We start from the raw sequence: 18,121 nt of genomic DNA, 5'->3' as shown, positions 1-18,121 counted from the left end.
TTTATTCCCTCCCTGCCTCAGTTTCCCACCTGTAAAATGGGAGGATGACCAGACTGGGAACATCTCAATAACAGCGACAAAACTTTGTATCCATATTTTTCACCAGAAAGCTCCCAGCAGCAGGCATGTTGCATGGGAACGGGACGGGTGGGATCTCCCGCGAGCCGCCGCCGCCGCCGCTCGCAGCCCTGCCTGCTCCTCGGGGCTGCCCTCCATCAGCAGCTTCCCCCAGGACGAGGTTTCCTCGGGGGCACCAGGGATAAATGCAAGGGCTTCGGCCTCCCGCAGATGACTAGGGAACAAACCAGGACTGAAATATTTGAGCACTGTCCGAAAACACGGACAAAGAAATAGCATTTTCTGTGGCAAATAATAAAAAAAAATGACAGTCATTGGAAGGCCAATTTCCCATCGAGAAATTGCCACACTGGGAAATTTCCAGGCAGCCTCGGCGCTATTTACCTCCCCCGCTTTAGGCGCTTCGACGGGAGCTCTGGGCCGGCTGCTGCGCCCGCGCGCGGCTCCCACAGCCCGAGCAGGAGGAGGCCGGTGCCGAGCCGGCCGCTGGCCTGGCATCCCGGTGGTCCCCGCCGCCGGCACAGAGCGGGAGGCCGGCGAAGGCCGTATCCTGGTGGCGGCAGCTCCCAAGAAGATGTGATAGAGAAAATTACTCAGCAGAAGCAGAGAGATTAGAGCAGGCGCTTCAGAGCATTTATTTTTAAACCATGGTAAGAAAATTGAGTTCTTCCTTTCTGAGACTCATTTCTTGTCTAGCCATAGCAATTGCAATTAGATGCATTTCAGGGGCATTAGGCAGTTAATATATTTATCAAATTATTCACGTAATTTAGCAAAGCTTTAGCTGGGAACAACTATGCCTTGAGAGGGTAAAATGAGAATTAACCACTGTTAGCTTTCCCCCCCCCCCAAAACAATTTGGTGGCTCGTAAAGGATTAATGCGATGGAGATTTTGTAATAGTCTGGAGAAGCAGCATGCTTCGTGCGAGCTGGTCTCCTCTGTGGAGCACCAGCCCTTGGGCATCTCCTCCTCGGTGCCCCATCTGCCGCTCCTGGAGGCGCCGGTGACGGGGACAGACGGCGGGACGGTCTTGCCGCACTCCTCCTAGTGCATGACAGCCTTCCCGTGAGCCTGGAGTCTTCTCCCTCTTCTGTAACCACCCCTCTCCTTACCGAAATTTAACACCCTGGGTTCCTGCCCTGTTCTCAGTGGAGAACAGTTGATCGCCTTCGCTCGGCAGCAAACGTCACGAGCCTGCGGACTGGGTCCCTCCTCAGCTTCCTCTGCCCCGGGCAGCGGGGAAACTCAGCCAAAACTGAAAACTCAGCTCTTTCCGTCTTTCCTCGTAGATCATTTTTCCAGACCTCTGGTCATTCATCATTTTTCATGCTCTCCTGTGGATTTGTTCTGGCCTGTCCTTATCTTTAGTGAAGTCTGGTGCTCAAAAGCCAGATGCAGCGCGTCTGCTGAGAGCTTCCCTGTGCCTCACGCAGCAGGAGGGTGGCTGCACGGCGCAGCACGCTCCTCGCCCGGCTTTTGGGGTGATGGGTTTGGTTTCTGCTTTCTTTTTGCAGCAGGAAGCATTGCTCAGTGCTTTTCAGGACCTGCCGCTTCCATTGCATGCAATAACAGTGCTCTCCTGGCTTCAGCAGAGTCGAACGAAGAGGCAGCCCCAGCGCTGAGCTCCCCCTGCCCAGCCCTGGTCCCGCTGACTCCCTAGCCGAGCTTTTGCATAAGGGCTTTTGATACAAAACCTTTTTCTTCTTCTTTTTTTTTTTCCATCTGCCTATTTAACCAGGTGACATTAAGGGCGCTGGGTTGGAGGGTGTTTCTGCAGGGGGTTATGCCAGCACTCCTGCCTTGCAGGGCACCGGCCAGCGATGGAGGTGAGGATGGTGAAGCTGGTATCGCTGCAGCCAGGCTCCCGGGGCACCCGCTGCGAACACAGTACGGTGCAAACACCTGAAAATGAGAGTCAGGGACGTTATCTGGTCCAGGAGCTCTTTGCAGGCCTGCTGAAGCTCAGCCCCTCGCTCGCCGCGGCTCAGTGTCCCCCAGCGCAAACCTGCTGCGGGTGCAGAGCCCAGCCGGGAGCACGACAGCGCGGTCGCGTGAACAGGGCTGGCGAGGAGCAGCGAGCGCACTGGCGCTGCCCGCCTGCTTTCAATGCACGTGGCAAACTTGACTAGGAAATTGGCACCGTGCTTGGAGCACGGGAATAGCAGCAAGTGAATGCCGTGAGGGTCTGTATCAGACAGCGGTGGAGAGTGTGAGCTGGGTGCGCGTGAAAGAAGCGCTGCTGCCAGCTTTCCCACGGCAGGGCAGGACACTCGTGGCCTCCGTGCGCCACCTCCCTTACCCAGGGCGCGGGGTTTTCGTAGAGGCACCTTCGGCATCAGCTTCCCAAGCCAGGGCTGGCATTTGACGTTACGCAGACATGCTGTGGAGGAAGCTAGCGTGGACTTCTGCACGCGCTGTTAGTGGAAGTCAGCAGGCTGCTAGGTAATTGCATGCACACGCGGCTGCTCGGAAATCGAGGGGGACGTAATTTCTGTATTCAGCTACGGAGACTGATCTGCGGCAGAGCGTGTTTTGATCACAGCGAAGTAAAGGACAACCACGTGTATTAAACTCCCGCAGCCCTGAACGCGCTCCCTTGCTCTTGCCTAGCTGCGAGGCCTGGGTGCCCCTGCAGCGTCCCGTCGCGCTGGGCTCCGGGCGAGCCCTGGGAGGGACCCGGGCGGTCTCTGGGGTCGTTCCCAAGGCCAGCAAGGGAGGCTGAATGGGGAAAGCTGCATGCCCTGCTCAGCTGTATGGGGAAGGTATTGGTTAAAAGGAAAACGTACCCGGCCGTTTGCAGTTCTCTTTCGGCTGATGTATAGAGTTGTTGTCCCCCCCCCCCCCCCCGATGGGAGGCTCCCCCAATGCAGCACATCCGCCCAGATGGGAACATCTCCATGGGAAACCTAGAGGCGAGGTGCCCCTTGCTTACCTCGCAGGGACAAAAGCGACGTGGTTCCCATCCCGAGGCAGGGAGTGGGCGCGGGGGCGATCCCGACGTGCCCTCGGCACGCACGAGGGCCGAGCACGAGGTGTGCTGCGCGCCACCTCCGGCTGGGTCTCGGATTTTCCCTCATGTGCCTGCGAACCGGATTTGGAGATGATGGAAGAAGGTGGTCAGATGGATCCGCGCAGAACGCAAATGGACAGGGACGTAATCACCTTAGCGGGATTAGAGTCACTGGGGCTGCGCGCAGCACATGAACGGTGCCCGTGGGAGCCAGGCGCCTGCGCTCGGAGCAGGGAGCGATGCAGGCTCCTCCCTGCCAGAGCTGCAAGCACCTGGAAAAAGCGGGGCCATACGCAGACGACAGCCAGGGCCTGGCGGCGGTGCTGGCTTGCTCCTGAGAAGGTCCAGGGCTCCCGGTGGCTCTGCCAAAAAAGCAGGTTGGGTGGTTTATTGCTGCCTTGCACGGGGCCACCGCGTGCAGGGTCTCTGCTGGCTGGGGGGCAGGAGGGGAGGCAAGAACTGCAGGTGCCAAAGGACTGGCCATGGCTGAGCCTGGTTTAATCGGTTGGAAATGAAAGCCATAGCGGTGGCAGGCGGTTTGTGGCTCTCTTTCTAAAAAAAGGTAGGTGGCCCTCGCATTTACAGCGGTGAAGAAATGCTGGCTTAGTGCATGATGAAGCTGAAGGGAGAGCAAAGCGTTTCTGTTCCTGGACGGGGCGGTTGCCCTTTCTCCCGTCCTTTGAGCCAGCTTTGCATCCTCCTCCCGTTTCGACAAAGCCTGCATCCGAAGGCGAGCTGTTTCACTAAGCCGCCTCCTGTGCGGGGCTGCAGCTGCCTGCACCATGTCGTTCTGTGGCTGCTCTGGATGATACCAGGTTTGGTGTTAAACTAGTGACACCTTTTTCTCAGTCTAGTAGCAGGAAGACATTTATTGTGCTACTCTGTTGTTGTCCTGATCTTGCCCTGTGGCTTCCCTGCCATCCAACACGCTCAGTCCTATTCTTTGACATGAAAAACTCCAGTAGGTGCCCACAGAATAGAAATAATCCTGTTGCATTTTTCTCTCTCTTTTCTCTCAACTGCAACACAAAAAGGGCTCGAATGCCAGAGGCCGAAGCGCCAGAATTCGAGTGATGACATTGAGGTCCTTTCCACCGGGACGCCGCTCCAACAGGAGAGCCCCGAGCTGTACCGGAAAGGGACCACCCCGTCTGACCTGACACCCGATGACAGCCCGCTGCAAAGCTTCCCTGCCAGTCCCTCCTCCACCCCGCCGTTGGGCCCTTCTTGCAGGAACAAGAGCGCGCATTTCTCCAGGCAGGTCTCGGTGGACGAAGACAGGGGTGGGGAGATCCAGATGTTGCTGGAGGGACGCGGTGGGGACTACTTGCGACCCAACAGCTGGAGCGAAGAGAAAGTCAGTGGGACTCGCGGCGTGAGAAGTGGGACGCTGCGCAGCGGTCAGCTAGGGTCAGCCTCCATCCCTGAAGACTACAGAGGCCGGAGTGGAGGACACAAACACTCGGCCTCCAACCACAAGCAAAGAGAGAGGTGGACAGATTCCCCAGCCACGGTTTCTTGGACTTCCCACCACAGGTCCCACAACCACAGCTCAGGGAGCTCCAAACTGCTTGAGCTAGATGAGGAGAAGATGAGCAATTATGAGATGGAGATGAAGCCCCTCATGAGGATGGATTCTTATATGCAAGAGATTCACACCCAAAAAAGACACTATAGCAAAGGGGGACCCTGCAGGAGCATGGCTGATGACCACCGTGGGGAAGACCGGGGCTTCGGGGTTCAGAGACTGAGGTCTAAGTCCCAGAACAAAGAGAATTTCAGGCCAGCTTCCTCTACCGAGCCTACGGTGCAGAAACTGGAAAACCTGAGATTCGGGGACAAAGCTGAACCTCGGCTACTAAGGTGGGACTTAACCTTCTCCCCGCCACAGAAATCCTTACCTGTTGCACTAGAATCCGAAGAGGACAATGGGGACACGCTCAAATCCAGTACGGTAAGTAGGCAAACTTGCGTGTTGAAATCTGGCCAAGAAACCTGGTGCAGAGCTGTTGTGGTACTGCAGCAGAGTGGAAAGGGAGTTCGCTCTGCCAGCAGAACCGATCCCTGAATTACCCTGTGTTTGTGCCTTGAATTCCCCCCACTTCTCCCATGCGACATCATAGAGTATGTTGGAAGTTGATGTGGAGTTTTCTGTGCAGCTTTCAAAAGCTTGCTTTGGCTGCAGACTGTCTGGGTGGGAGCAGTGGGTTTTTCAATAGAGGATGTGAGCAAAGAAGTTTGATTTTGTTTTGCAACTTAGCCCAGGGCCAGCAATAAAAATACATTAGATTGCTGGGTTTTTGAACATGTACCTTGCGGAAAAGCTGCAGGACTAGGCTAGCCTTTGTTGATGCTACCTTATGGTTAGGTTATAGCAGCAGAACTTCACGTTGGTCTGAGCGTGACGTGACTGTTGCAACATCCCTGCTTAAATCCTGATAGCTTGGTATTGCATCAGCCTGCAGTGCTCGTCCTCGCTCCACTGCAACGTGCTGGCACCACCTGTTGCCGCAGCGGCCTTGTCACGATGTTGTGCTGGGAACCTACACAAGGTGCCATGGCCATGGAGCAGGGCACATGGTGGCAAAGGCTCGGCTGATAATCTGTGGGGGCTGGACTCGGTACGGTTTTGCTCCTCTTGTTTGTAAGGAATAGAAGCACACGCTGTAGAAAGCTGGGGAAATATGGTTTAGATGAACTACTGTGGCCTGATTGCAGCGCTAACTGGAACATCATTCTCAGAGAAATTATCAATGGGACAGCGGTGCACTGGAGTGGGGGGATTGAGTGGCTTTCTGCAGGGGTCCATCCTGAGTCGATCATTGCTCGGGGTTTTTAACGATCTGCATGGTGCAATACAGCTCATGTTTATCCAGTGTGCAGATGTCACCAAGCCAGGAGGGGCTGCAAGCACTCTGGTGGGGGGGGGGGGGATGTAATGCAAAAGGATCTTGGCGAGCTGGAGACAACAAGATGCAGTTCAGTAAGGATGCACAGGCAGGGAAAGCAAAGGGCAAGTGCAGTAAGGAGTAACGGGCTAGCCAGCGGTTCTGCAGATCGGGGTGATACAGTGGATTAGAGCCGAACATCAGCCAATACTATCACTCAACCGTGAAGAGCGCGAGTACGCTCTGAGCAGGAGCACAACTTGTGGGACTCACAGGATAAGAGCTGGTGAGACATCGAGTGCTGCGCTCCTCATTTCAGGAGAGCCAAGGACTCACTGGCGACCAACGGGAATGACTGGCTGTCTCAAAGCATGAGCTGTGAGGAAAGACGGGAAGAGCAGGAGTTGTTCAGGTTAGAGAAGAGGAGACAGAGCAATCTTCAAACACATAAACAGCTGCTGCAAAGAGGAAGGGAATAATTTGTTCTCCGTGAACAGAATTAATGGGCTTAAATTCAAACAGCAGAGGTAGAGGTTAGCTATTAGCCGTTACAAGCAAGTCAAGGGCTGGAATAAATTGCTTGGGGAGGCTGTGGTAGCTGGGAGGGAAGGAGATGGACTAAGAACAGGTTGGACAGCTGTAGCACAGATATAACTTGGACAGAATTGAACCAGCTTGGGAGAAGGCTGAGTTATGCGACTTCCCCACGTCCTTTCCCACCCCGGCTTTTAATGACTCCAGGACCTACCGTTGAGAGCAGCTTCCTTCCTTGTTCTTCCCCTTGGGTTTGCATTGCTAGGAGAGGTGGTGGTGGTCCGGTGGGAGCACGGCCACCCCGGCTTAGCACCGCTGTCCCTGTGCGGTGGGGAAGGCAGCGATGCTCAGAATTTGCCCTCGCTGAGCGAGCGGCAGGGCTGATGGGTCCTGTGCCGCCGGACGTACCCCAGCCCAGGCGAGATGCGCACCTGGGAACCGGGAAATCTGCAACTCTCACGTGGTGACATTTCAAGCTCAGGCAGAAAAGAGGACCTGGGCTGCCCTGTCAGGGCAGCAGAAGACGCTTGTTTGTTTGAGAGACAGGGATTGTAAACGTAAGTGACATTTGTCAGTCACTCTGAAAGCCTGGGCTGGAGGCATCCTGGTCTGCAGTGTGTGATTACGGTTGCCATACCTACCAGCATCCCTGCTCTTCCAGCCGCCTGCCAACAGCTTTGCCAGCAGCGCAAAGGTGTCGGTACCTGCAGCCAAGGGATGACAGCGAGCAGGTGGGGGAAAGGAGGGAGCAGTGGCATCTTCAGCGAGCCCACTGCCTGCTGCGACCACGGATGAGTCTCCCCCACGCCCAGCCCTGAAGCCTGCTTGCTTCCCATTCATCTTGCAGGCTTCAGCGCAGGCTCAAAAGCGCCCACACAGCGTTTGAGAACTGAACATTGTGTTTGCTGGTGGACTGCACTGTAGGACACATCTTGTCTGCCCAGAAAAAACGAGAGCTCTAGGTGAAGCCTGCCCTGAGCACACACCGGTGAGCAAGCAAGAGGGTGGTGAGTCCAGACTGGGCTGTCTTTACCTGCTGGTGTAGATGCCTGGGAAACACTAAAGAAATGAAAGGTATCGTTAAGAGCCTAACAGGCTTTCAGAGGAAAAGCAGCCTCAGTCATTGCACGGACATCAACGCTGTTGAAGTCTGTGGGACTTGCAGATGGTCCACACCTTTGATAACGTGACCTCGCATGGCCGCAGGGAACTGGGAGAGACATGGGTGCCTCAGCACAGAGGCAGAGTCCCGACACATGGCGCGAAGGAGGAATGAAGCAAGCGTTTCTCCTCGCCCAGAGTTAGGTGTTCCTTGGGGAGATCGCTGGCACAGAGAGTCCTCGTGTCTCTCCCCACCCAGCCCAAGTTAGACACGCTGCTGAGGCTCACACCTTGCGTTCAGACCCCAGCCTGTGTGCCAGAGCCATCGCCGTTACGTAAATCTCTCACGCCCGGGGAGGAGGGCTCGAGCGGCAACTTTGGAGGTAAACAGGCACTAATGCAACATCACATTAATGGCTATTTTGAGTGAATCCCAAACAATAACGAACAGGCGCAGTCTGCATGTAAAGATGCATAGAAAAGCCATTAGAATGCACATCATACTTTTAAGTGCTGTAGCTGTGAAGCAGCATGTTCAGTTTTCTCACATTCATAACCGAGGGTGGAACAGATGGCGAAGGTTTGGGAGGAAGCTAATGTAATACAGAGGAAGAGATAATATGTGGATTTAAATAACCTACAATGCCAGCAACAATTTGTTCTAGCAAGAATTCCACTCTGTGAGCAGGGTTTTATTCCAGTGGCCTGGCAGAGAGGGGGGTCATCAGAAAGGAGCAGGGTAAAAGGTGTAAAAGAGGGGTGGAGGGTGCAGCGATTTGTGTTGCAACTTCCTGCGTGACACCGTAACCTTGCCATCAAGGATCGCAAAGCATTTCCAAGTTCAGAAACCATAGTGATTTCCTGAGGAGGAGAGGGAAGCTAAGGGGGATGAATTTACCCCACAGCCTGCCCTCAACCTGCCTCAGTGCGTGCTCCGTGACACGAGACGCTCACATGCTCAGTTCTGCACAAAACATTGCGCCCACGAGGGGTCCCATTCATGCTCCAGATTTTCCGATGCAGAATTAAGGCTCCCCGACTTCCCTGAAGCCCCATTTAGCCATGCCAGTTTTAGATAACCCTCCCCTTCCTGCCTCCAGCAGCTTGCCTCCAGCGTGCAGGCAAACCACAGCTCCTGGGGAAGGCTGTGTGTGTGTGTGTGTGTGCGTGTGTGCGCGCGCGCGTGTGCCCACGCCATTTCAGCTTGCATGACAGCCTGCTTCCCTGTGATCCACAGCACTGCCATCTGTGAAGCTGCTCACTGAAAAGGGCATTTCTCATCCCTAAGACAGCTGGGCTGCTTCAGAAAGGTGCCTGCCAAGGAAAGAGAAGGATGCTGTTAGCTAAGTAGGTCTATTTTTGCCCTACCTGGAGTATCCCTGTGCAAAGCTGAGGTTACCCTCGCAGGTCAGCCTGCTTTAAAAATAATCCGCCACAAACCAGCTCCACACAAGGCTCAACGAGCCCGGCGGGTTGGCTCTCCGTTAGTGTGTCACCTCCAGCCCAGTTCAGGAGCAAACGCACCTCCGTCAGCGCCCACAAGGCATGAGAAGGGGTGCAGGTCTTGGAAGGAAGCAGTCTCAAAACTACCCCTGCTCTTCCCCTCTTGATTTCTGTCTTAGAAGAGAGGCTGGAACTGCTGGGGGCTGTGGGGTCCCTTGGTTTCCAACCTCTTGCAACGCGTGCACAAGCGAGGATGCAGACCTCTAGAGAAGTCAGACATATAGGCTGCTGTACGAGCTATGGGAACTTTGTTTTTCACAGTCGTTTTTCACCAGTTCCTTAGAAACAGGCCCCAGATGCCCCCTTCATGGGGGCTGCACACCAGTAATTGAAAACTGCTCTTACAGAGGTCATTTCTTGAGGCCATCACTCAATAACATTGATGAAATTCAGGAAAGCATTCTGCACTGCTTGGCATTCACTACCAGGGGACTTCGGGGTTTCAGGGTCATCAAGCCAGTGCTACATTCATACAAATGGTTTAAAATTACATTTAAGGCCACCCGCTCTTTCTGCATCTCTGTGTGCACTGACCCCTGCACGCACAGAACAAACTCACATCAATTGTCATCATTTGGGCAGATGAAAACGGGAGCAAGCGCGCCAGGATGAGTGTCAGTGTTGTCGGATTAAGAGAATTATATGAACATCACCATCCTTTCTGGCCTTAAAGGACTGTAAGGTGCAAAGCCCAAGCCTGTGCCTGAATGCTTCGCAGGTTCCTAGATCCTTTGAGAAGATCTAAAAGAGGAAAGGAAGGGGGAGAAAAAGGAATTGTTGAGACACTGGAAGGGGAAAGAGGTTTTCTAAAATGCCAGCAACCCACGTTTTTAGGGTTGGGGAAAAAAAGGATGCATCTCCTTTTCTGCAGGTGCTGAACATCTGTAGCTTCCAAAGAGGAAAATAAGTGTTACAGGCACACAAGTACTCAGCGTGCCTGTAAGAAAGGCCAGAACTCAGGGACAAATGGAGCCTGATTCATCTGCCTGTCCTCATTTAGCAGGAGCAATCACAGGTATTTAGATGAAGACTTTTCTGGGGACATGTCGTGGTCTCACTAAAGGCAATGGGAGAGCTCCCTGTAGGTGTGACTAGGCTTGATACTTGGCCCTGTAAAATCCCCCTGTCTCATCTCATCACGAAAGCCCCACGCTAGGGCAGCAGCCAAAAGACGCCAACCACCCCTGACATTTTCATCCATTGTCACATGCTGTCGGATAAAATCTGAGCGGTCTCGGTTGTTTGCTAAGGGCACCAGCCTCTTATTGTAACTTAATCGGGGGAAGCAGTCGCAGCCTTTCGTAGAACAGGGTTGGCAAACAAATTTTGCAAGGCATCTGCTCAGTTAAGGATCTCAGAAAGACCCGTGTCGGCTCCAGGTATCAGCCCGAGAGGCAGGGAGGGATCCCAAAAGCTGCAGTGCCTTGCTCGCTTGCTTTCTGTGCAAGAGGCGGATTTGCTATCAGGATATTCTGAGCAGGTTTCACTGTCGCTGGGGAAAGCAAAAGGAGGCAGCCAATCTGCGGCGAGCGCAGCGCCGTGCCGGGGCGCGCGGGGAAGGGATGGAGACGGCACTGCAGGCTGCGGGGCCGCGCTGGAGCCGAGGAGGGTACCGCGGAAGGGGGGGGGGAGCCCCGTCGAGGCTCGGCGGGAGCAAGGGGACAGAGCGCAGCAACTTGCCCCAGAAATAGCAGCTCCCCGCCAGCGTGGGCAACGAACGCTCCTTCCCTCCGCTTCTGCGGGGCTCTGGAGCTCATTCTGAAGGGATCGACCTCGGGGCGGAGCGTTTTCCTTCAGAAAAGTTAGTCACTTTAAGCCCTAAAAGAATGCAAAACGAGATAAAAATAACAACTGGCTGTTTCCTCTGTAATGAGCTGACACCCACCGCCTGCACAGGCAGCGGCACATCCCAGCCGGCGACTGCAAAGGCGGGCCGGGGGGAGAGCTCTGCTGCCGCGCGGCCCCTGGCAGCGGCCCCCTTCCCCAGCTCCCTGTTTCCCTTGCCAATTCAGCCGCCCAGAAATACTGCTGGATTTCTGAGCAGCTTCACCTGCATCTCAGGCCGGGCCTGCTGCAGGCGGCGGAAAGGCTCCCGTCGCCCTATGGACCAGTCTGCTGGGAAAGGAGCCTGGAGCCTTTCCTGCGGTTAGTCTCCCGAGGATAAACCCCCTGGCTGAACCCCGTGGTCCCCCCAGTCTCAGGTTTTCCCGTGGCTTTTTCATCAGGCGTCTTCCCCAGGTCTCCTAACGCAGCCACGTTCTGCGTCTGGCTTCTCCTTGCCCCTCTCCTCCCAACGGGAGGAACGCAACAGGTTCACACCACGGTCCCCAAGGGCCCGGTGCGCGCGCACGAGCTCTAGCCGCACGGGTGCGAGCGCGAAGAGCAGCCCTGCAGACGCGCGGCTGCAGTCAGTCGCAAGGCGAGGGGCGAGCCAGGCGCCAGCGCGTGGGCCGCGAGCCCGGGGCTGCAGCGTCGCCGCCGCCGCCGCGCGCCGGAGGAGCTGCCGGAGAGACAAAGGCAGTGCTTTGGGGGTGGTTTTTATTTTTTTTATTTATTTTTTTTTAATAACAGAACAAGCAAACAGCAATCAGAAAACTGTTCTTCCTCTCATCTCTTTCATGTACGGAAATGGCAGGAATTACTTGTAACAATACGAGAGAGAAATGTGGTGCTTAAAAGGACGCTGTCGAGTTAAAACCCTTTTAATGTCAGGGGGCCTTTGATGGAGCCGCAGAAGGCACCTCACTCACTGCGCCACAGTCACCCGCAGTTCAGGTTAGGTTTTGGAGCCCAACTCCACATTTTCTTCTACCTTGGGAAAACCTGGGGTCAAATGCCAGCTTTTGACTGAAAGGAACCCAAATCTTTGAGCAGCACCAAACCTTGAAAACATCAGACCCGAACACACAGTTAATTCCCTGCTACACACACCTGTAACATGGGGACTTACCCAGAACCAACAAAACGGTTCATTAAGCAACACGACCCCCTACACGGGCTGGAATAATACTGAGTCTCACCTGAACGTACACACGGGCTTCCCAGCTGGATTTGAATCTGGCATTTGGACCTCAGTTTGTTCGTTTTCTATCCAAGTCCTCCCCGTTTCCGAGGGGGAACGGCCCCGCAGTGCAGTGCGTGCTGCAGGGACACCACACCTCACGCAGCCTGCAATGGTTCGGTATAGGTAGCTGGAAGAGAGCGGCTCTGTGCTCGTGAGGACTGCTGGATGGACACACATCGCTTCTGTGCGCACGCATCACCTCCTAGCACTGGGTATTCTGCCCGTCACTCACAGAGCAGCACATGGACGCTGCAGCCCCGAGCCCCCCAGCAGAGACCAGTGGGGAGCCCGAGTCCCTGCACAGTACCATTGCACCTTTCCAACCTCGGTCTCTGCTTCTAAGAGGTACCAAGGACAGAAGTGATGAGCTTCTGGGCAAATCCCTGTTTTCTTTCAAGGCACTTAGCTGCTTGCCTCTTTTCTGCAGCACGTGGCTTTTCTGTACCACCCGACTTAGCTGCACACCGCTATCAAGCACCTATTCCCGTTATCCAGGCACGTTCTGGGCAAAGCCTCACCCCAGCTTCCCTGTGCTCCCTTCCCGGAGTCACTGGAGGCGCAGCAACATGCTGGAGAAGGCAAAGTTAATCCCTTATGTCTCTCTTGGTAAATGCTCTTCAACTGTTTAGCAGCAGCCTGTTCCTGTCAGTGATGGTGGGGGGGATTTGTCAATTCGACACAAATGCCGGGGAGCTGCTGAGTTTTCAGCGTTTTTTCTGGTGCTGAGACTGGAAAACAATGTATATATTTTTTGCTGATCCAAGTCCTTAGTAATTACACTTAATAGGTCCCAGAGGGATTCCTAGGTAACCTGCACTATGGTTTCCATGGCAGAGAAACATAGCTTGTACTCTGCGATAACAGATAATAATGGATTGTTAATACTTAAATTAATTATGCTACAATTGTATTTGTAAACCAGCTGTCCCTTGTATTCCCAGTAAGACTCTTGAGTTGCCACACAACAGTTAAAAAAAAAAACCAACACAAACAAAACAGAGAGGCAGAAATGGTAGCGCTTAGCTTCAGCCATGATCAGAACAGCAGTGGGGCAATAATGACCGACTGAAAGAAACATTCAGAAAGATAACTACTGCTTCACTGAAACATTTCACTCGTTATTTCTCCAATTATGATTACCATTACTACTACTGTGCCATAATAAGGGTTTATTCGTTTTTTAATACTTAAATGGGTTTGGATCTATGTTCCAGCTCTCTAAACTTTGGAGGAAATCTTAAAGTCCTTGGAGGCAATCCCTGCTTATACAGAAGCACCCTTTTACCTACCCAGTCCTGGTGCACCTGGCCCTTCATGGGCAGGTGTTTTTCTCCTACTAAGAAGGAGCCCTGGGATCTTATTATATATATATATATATTAAAAAAAAAAATCCCAGCCCCAGAGCTGTCTTGCTTTGCTGATGAAATTTGCCATCATCTACTATGCAAGCAGAAAGCACATCAGAGATTGATTTAATTTTTCCTTTCCTGGAGCCAGGCTGGTAACCATTCTGGGTGGAATTCATCTCACGTCACTTGGTCTACAGACAGCCTAGGTGGTTAGCTCAGACTAGATGTCTAACGTTTAAACAGCTAAAATTGGGTGAGAGGACGCTGCCAACTGGCGTCTGCTTCCTAGCAAAGCAGGTTCTGGACTTGTGGGCACTGTGCTGGGAGGCAGAGTGGCATTTCGAAACTGAGCCCTGTCTCCTGAATGACAGACAGGGGAGTTTAAACAAATCTTTGCAGTTCTTGACGGCCTTCTCTAGCACGACTATTTCAGGCCTGACTGAAGAGAGTGTTGTAGCTTTTAAAAAGGCAAGAAAAAAAAAAAAGAAGGAAAAGCTTTGCAGGCTGCTTGCTATCTGTGACACACAAACCCCAGGTTCAGAAAAGCAACTCAATCTCTGGCTTTCTAGTGCTCCCGAGTCTGAGATACTGCTGGCCTCAGAGTTTCCTCTGGGCTTCTCTTTAAAGGTCAAGTAACGCAAAGATGAGATAAAGCACCACTGAACTACTAAAGCAATATGCAAAGCTGCAAATCAAGGGCTATTTCTCTTATTCCTAAATATGGGTGGGTCGAGCATGTGGTGTACAGAGTTGTAAAAGTATTAGCTACTAGTTCTGAAATGCTGGATACGGCTACATCAGTGGGAGTTCACTGACCTATTGCCAGGCTGGGCTCTGGAAAACATCCCTTCCAAAGCACAAAACCAGAAGTGATTCATCTTCTGACTGGGCACTGAGCAGGAATCGCTTCTTAGAAACAGATGACACATATCCCAGGACAGTCGTGCCATCAAAGGGAAGGAGAAGGACATGTGTTTACTCTGAGCAGAGGTTAAGGCACAAAGATCTTACTAGTTAGAAATTAGCCAGACATAAGAAGCATTTAGAAGTGCAGCAGGATTCATAACTGGAGCTAAAACAGAAGCTTCAGAATCACAAAGCTGCTTATCAGATCAGCTGTCACAGCCAGGCCTCCAGCCCCCTGCTCAGATATGCCGGTGTCTCCCCAGGGGGGAATATCAGTACCTAATATTGCTGCATGGAGAGTCTTGGAGTCCGCACAGGGAAGAGGGTGTTAGAACGAGGAAACTGTAAAAAGGAAGCAGAATTTGTAGGCTGTCGGACAGTTGGATTTTAGCTATTCAGTTTGCAAAGAACCCTCCCCTCCCAGGTCATCCTATTTCAGGGGATGCATTCCTGGCAAATGCAGAGGACCCGACATAGGTATTGGTAAAGCAAGCGTTTTCTCCCGGCTCTACATTGAACAGGGAGAGGTGCAAGATGCAAATAGGTGCAGACTGAACCAGGTTGCCGAGCAAAACTTTGGTGCACGGGAATCCAGCTGCAGCTGAAGCAAGCGGGTATGTGCATGCTGCTCGGGTTGTTGGCTCCCCTCACATTTCAGATGAGGACATAACTTTGAAGTACTGGTGTATAAATGAAGGGCATGTGCCCTCCTTGGACACCATCCATCACTGTCCCCTGAACACAGGTGCCAAAGGATTGAGAGCTCAGTCCAACCAGCAGGTCGACTCCAAAGCGTCTGTGTTTGTGAGGACAGACATGCCAGGGAATTAAGAGACAGACAGTCCTGCTCTAAGCCTTTTTTTATGGGATGAGAAAGCAGCCTCCAGAGGGTATCACAGGCTCATGTCAGTTGGTATATAAGTTTGCCTCCTGCCTGTTATTGAGATGATCTAGCGGTGTGAGCAGAGCAAGGGCAGAAACGGTTGCTGCTTCTTTGGCAGGAGAAATCAAGCTGCAAGTGGACCAAGGCTAAATACAAGCGTGATAGAGAGCAGTTAAGTCCTCCCCTGGCTGTGAGGTAGAGGGAACCGAATGCATTTTGTGACTCTGTGGTGCCCTGCCAACAGAAACAATGACAGTGATAATCACCTGCAATCTGTTATTATATTAACACGAGCTCAAAATCGTGAAACCCGGTAATCTTTTGAAATGAAGCTAAACCACCAAAAAGTAAATAACACACCGCATCGCAGGGCCTGGCAGCAGCAAGGCCGGGGGGGAGGAGTGGCAACGGGGGGGGGGGGGGGGCGGTTTCTGCCTTTGAAAGGGTTTGCGTGGTACACGCGGAGAGATTTGCTCGGCGCAGTCAAGCATGGATACCTGGCTGCCAGGAGAGGCTCTGCAATCCTTCCTTTTGGTTGGCTTCCTCTGACCCTGTTGCTAAGCGACAAACATGCCTTTCCAGCGAGCTCCAGCATCCTCTCTCCCACCCACTCCCAAATGTGAACTGAATCAGCCTGCTCAGAAGAGAGACGCTCTCTGTCCAGCAAGGAGCTTTTCTCCAGCAGCTCTGCAGTATGGTGCAAGGACCTGCTCGCAGAGGGCGGCCACCCCTGCCTTCTGGCAGCCGGAACAGGCAAAGGCGCGCTGTTACAGGGACAGGAGCGAGACGTAAAGTGCTTGTACCATTCTGGGCAATTAGAGCTGGAACAGCTCAGTTGCAGCAAGAATAGATGAGGATACCAGCTACTCCGAGAAATAGCTACCACCTACCTGCACGCACGCTTGCTCACCCTGATGCGAGCCACATTAACACTTTAGGACAGCAAATGTTTGATGGCCTGCGATGGCAGGGACTGGGAGGCAGGGTGGATGTTTTCTGACTGTGGTTCTGGATGAAGATCGGTTGTAGGGCTGCCTGCAGTCCCGATGCCGAGTGGTCTCTCTTCCCAACATTCCTGGGATGCTAATGGGGTCCAACAGCCACATCCTAATCGGGTTCAACACAAGGCAACAGCATTAAGGGGAATATGAGCTAACTGAAAACACTTCAGTGTAAGACATGTCAATCAGAGCCAGTTGTCCAGACTGCCTTTATGGTCAGTGGAAAGTAACGGACACTTCTGGGGTGATTACCCAGATGTCTGGTTAATCCAGGCTAAGGTGGTCATCTGATACCAGCCAGCAGAGCCACTCCTGTCTCCTTGACCTACAATGGGAGTTTAGACAACTGGCTCATAAGAAAATATATAATGTTCAGTGAGATAATCCCACCCTAGAAACCCAGCTGCAGCCAGGTGTTCCTACACTGACACATTGGTGGAACGTTTTTCACACAGTTCCCAAGAGCTTAATTTGGTCCACATGAACCTCAGAAAGGATCATTAGAGCTTTCCCAAAACACTGCCCTAATGTAGATCACCATATGCTGGCCTTTTGCTGTTACCAGGGCACCTGTGCAAGTGATGTTTACTGAGAAATGTCCTTTGAAAACTCCTCCAAACCATCCCCAAACAACTGTATGATCCAATACAATCTTTTTTCCCCTTTTAGTTGACCACCCTGGGTAAGCAACTGATTCTGGTTATTCTTTTAAGGCCAGATTTCCTCTGTACATGATATGGGGGAATCCGTGCCCACCTGCTGTCTTAATAGATGGATCCAGTGTGTGCACATCTCTCCGGGCAACCTTGGTGTCTGTCTGCTGGAGCCAGCAGTCGCTGGGTCTGGAGCTCACATTGGGACTCGCATGCCATTTGTGCTAAGGCATCACAGCAAACAGAGGCTACCCCAATACTCGCTGGTATACATGTCTATTGAGGAAAATGAACAGAAAGCAACTGTCAAAATCGCTAAGAAAACCAGGAGTTCAACAGCTTTGCTCTCATGCCGGCATAAGAGGGACAGTGCTACCAGGGCTCCCATGAGCCCCGAGTGTGCATCAAGCTATGAGTCAGGGTGGGGAGGGAGCAAAGGAGCCCCTGGCAGAACCATTTCATTTCTGTTTGCAAAAGAGAAATGACAGGGATTTTGTCTGCCTTTGCTGAACCGGCCGGCTGCTTTAGTAGGACGCTGTGCTTAGGCAAAAGGCAGCTGGGCTTAGGGGTGACCTGCTCATGGACACAGTGATGGAGGCAATAGATCTGGGTTTAGTCCCTGCTTGTGCTCTTTGCTCATCTGTAAGGGGGAGATCGTTATTCACACGTACCTCCCAAAGGCAGCAGCACGCAAAAATTCAGTAGCAATTACCAGATGATTGGGATCCTCGGCTGGAAGGTGCAAATCCGCCGTCTGGGGTCTGCTTGCCTGCGGACCTGCCTGCCCTGCCACATCGCAGACCCAGCGCAGCTCCGACCCCTCTACAACAGTCGGCCACAGACAGACTTTCAGCATGTCTCGTAACTTCTCTCCTTCTCTTTCTCTTCCAGGGCTCGGCTCCCATTCTGGTAGTCATGGTGATCTTACTAAATATTGGAGTCGCCATTTTGTTTATTAACTTTTTCATCTAATTCAAGACTGTCTTGTTTGCAAAAATAACAGTTACATGTATGAATGGGGGAAAAAACCAAACAACAACAACAACAAAAAGGGAAAATCATAACTCGAACTGTCCTACGACAATTTCCAAGTCTTTTCACAGAAGAACAACAAATGATCGAGTCTCACTCACAGTTTGCCTTTTTTCC

The 18,121-nt window shown here is 52.7% G+C and overlaps 1 protein-coding gene across 1 annotated transcript in view; it reads left to right on the top strand.

Annotated features, from left to right (window-relative positions):
• JPH3 (junctophilin 3) overlaps window positions 1-17,956 on the top strand; it is a 55,527-nt gene extending 37,571 nt beyond the window's left edge. The window contains exons 4-5 of the mRNA XM_067302387.1: window positions 4,125-5,044; window positions 17,864-17,956. Coding sequence (XP_067158488.1) covers window positions 4,125-5,044; window positions 17,864-17,944 — 1,001 coding nt within the window. The 3' untranslated portion in view covers window positions 17,945-17,956. The remainder of the gene's footprint in view (window positions 1-4,124; window positions 5,045-17,863) is intronic.
• The last annotated feature ends 165 nt before the right edge of the window (window positions 17,957-18,121 follow it).

This window comes from Apteryx mantelli, chromosome 10, assembly GCF_036417845.1.
Source record: "Apteryx mantelli isolate bAptMan1 chromosome 10, bAptMan1.hap1, whole genome shotgun sequence".
Classification (NCBI taxonomy): Eukaryota; Metazoa; Chordata; class Aves; order Apterygiformes; family Apterygidae; genus Apteryx; species Apteryx mantelli.
This window is presented reverse-complemented; position numbering and strand designations above follow the sequence as displayed.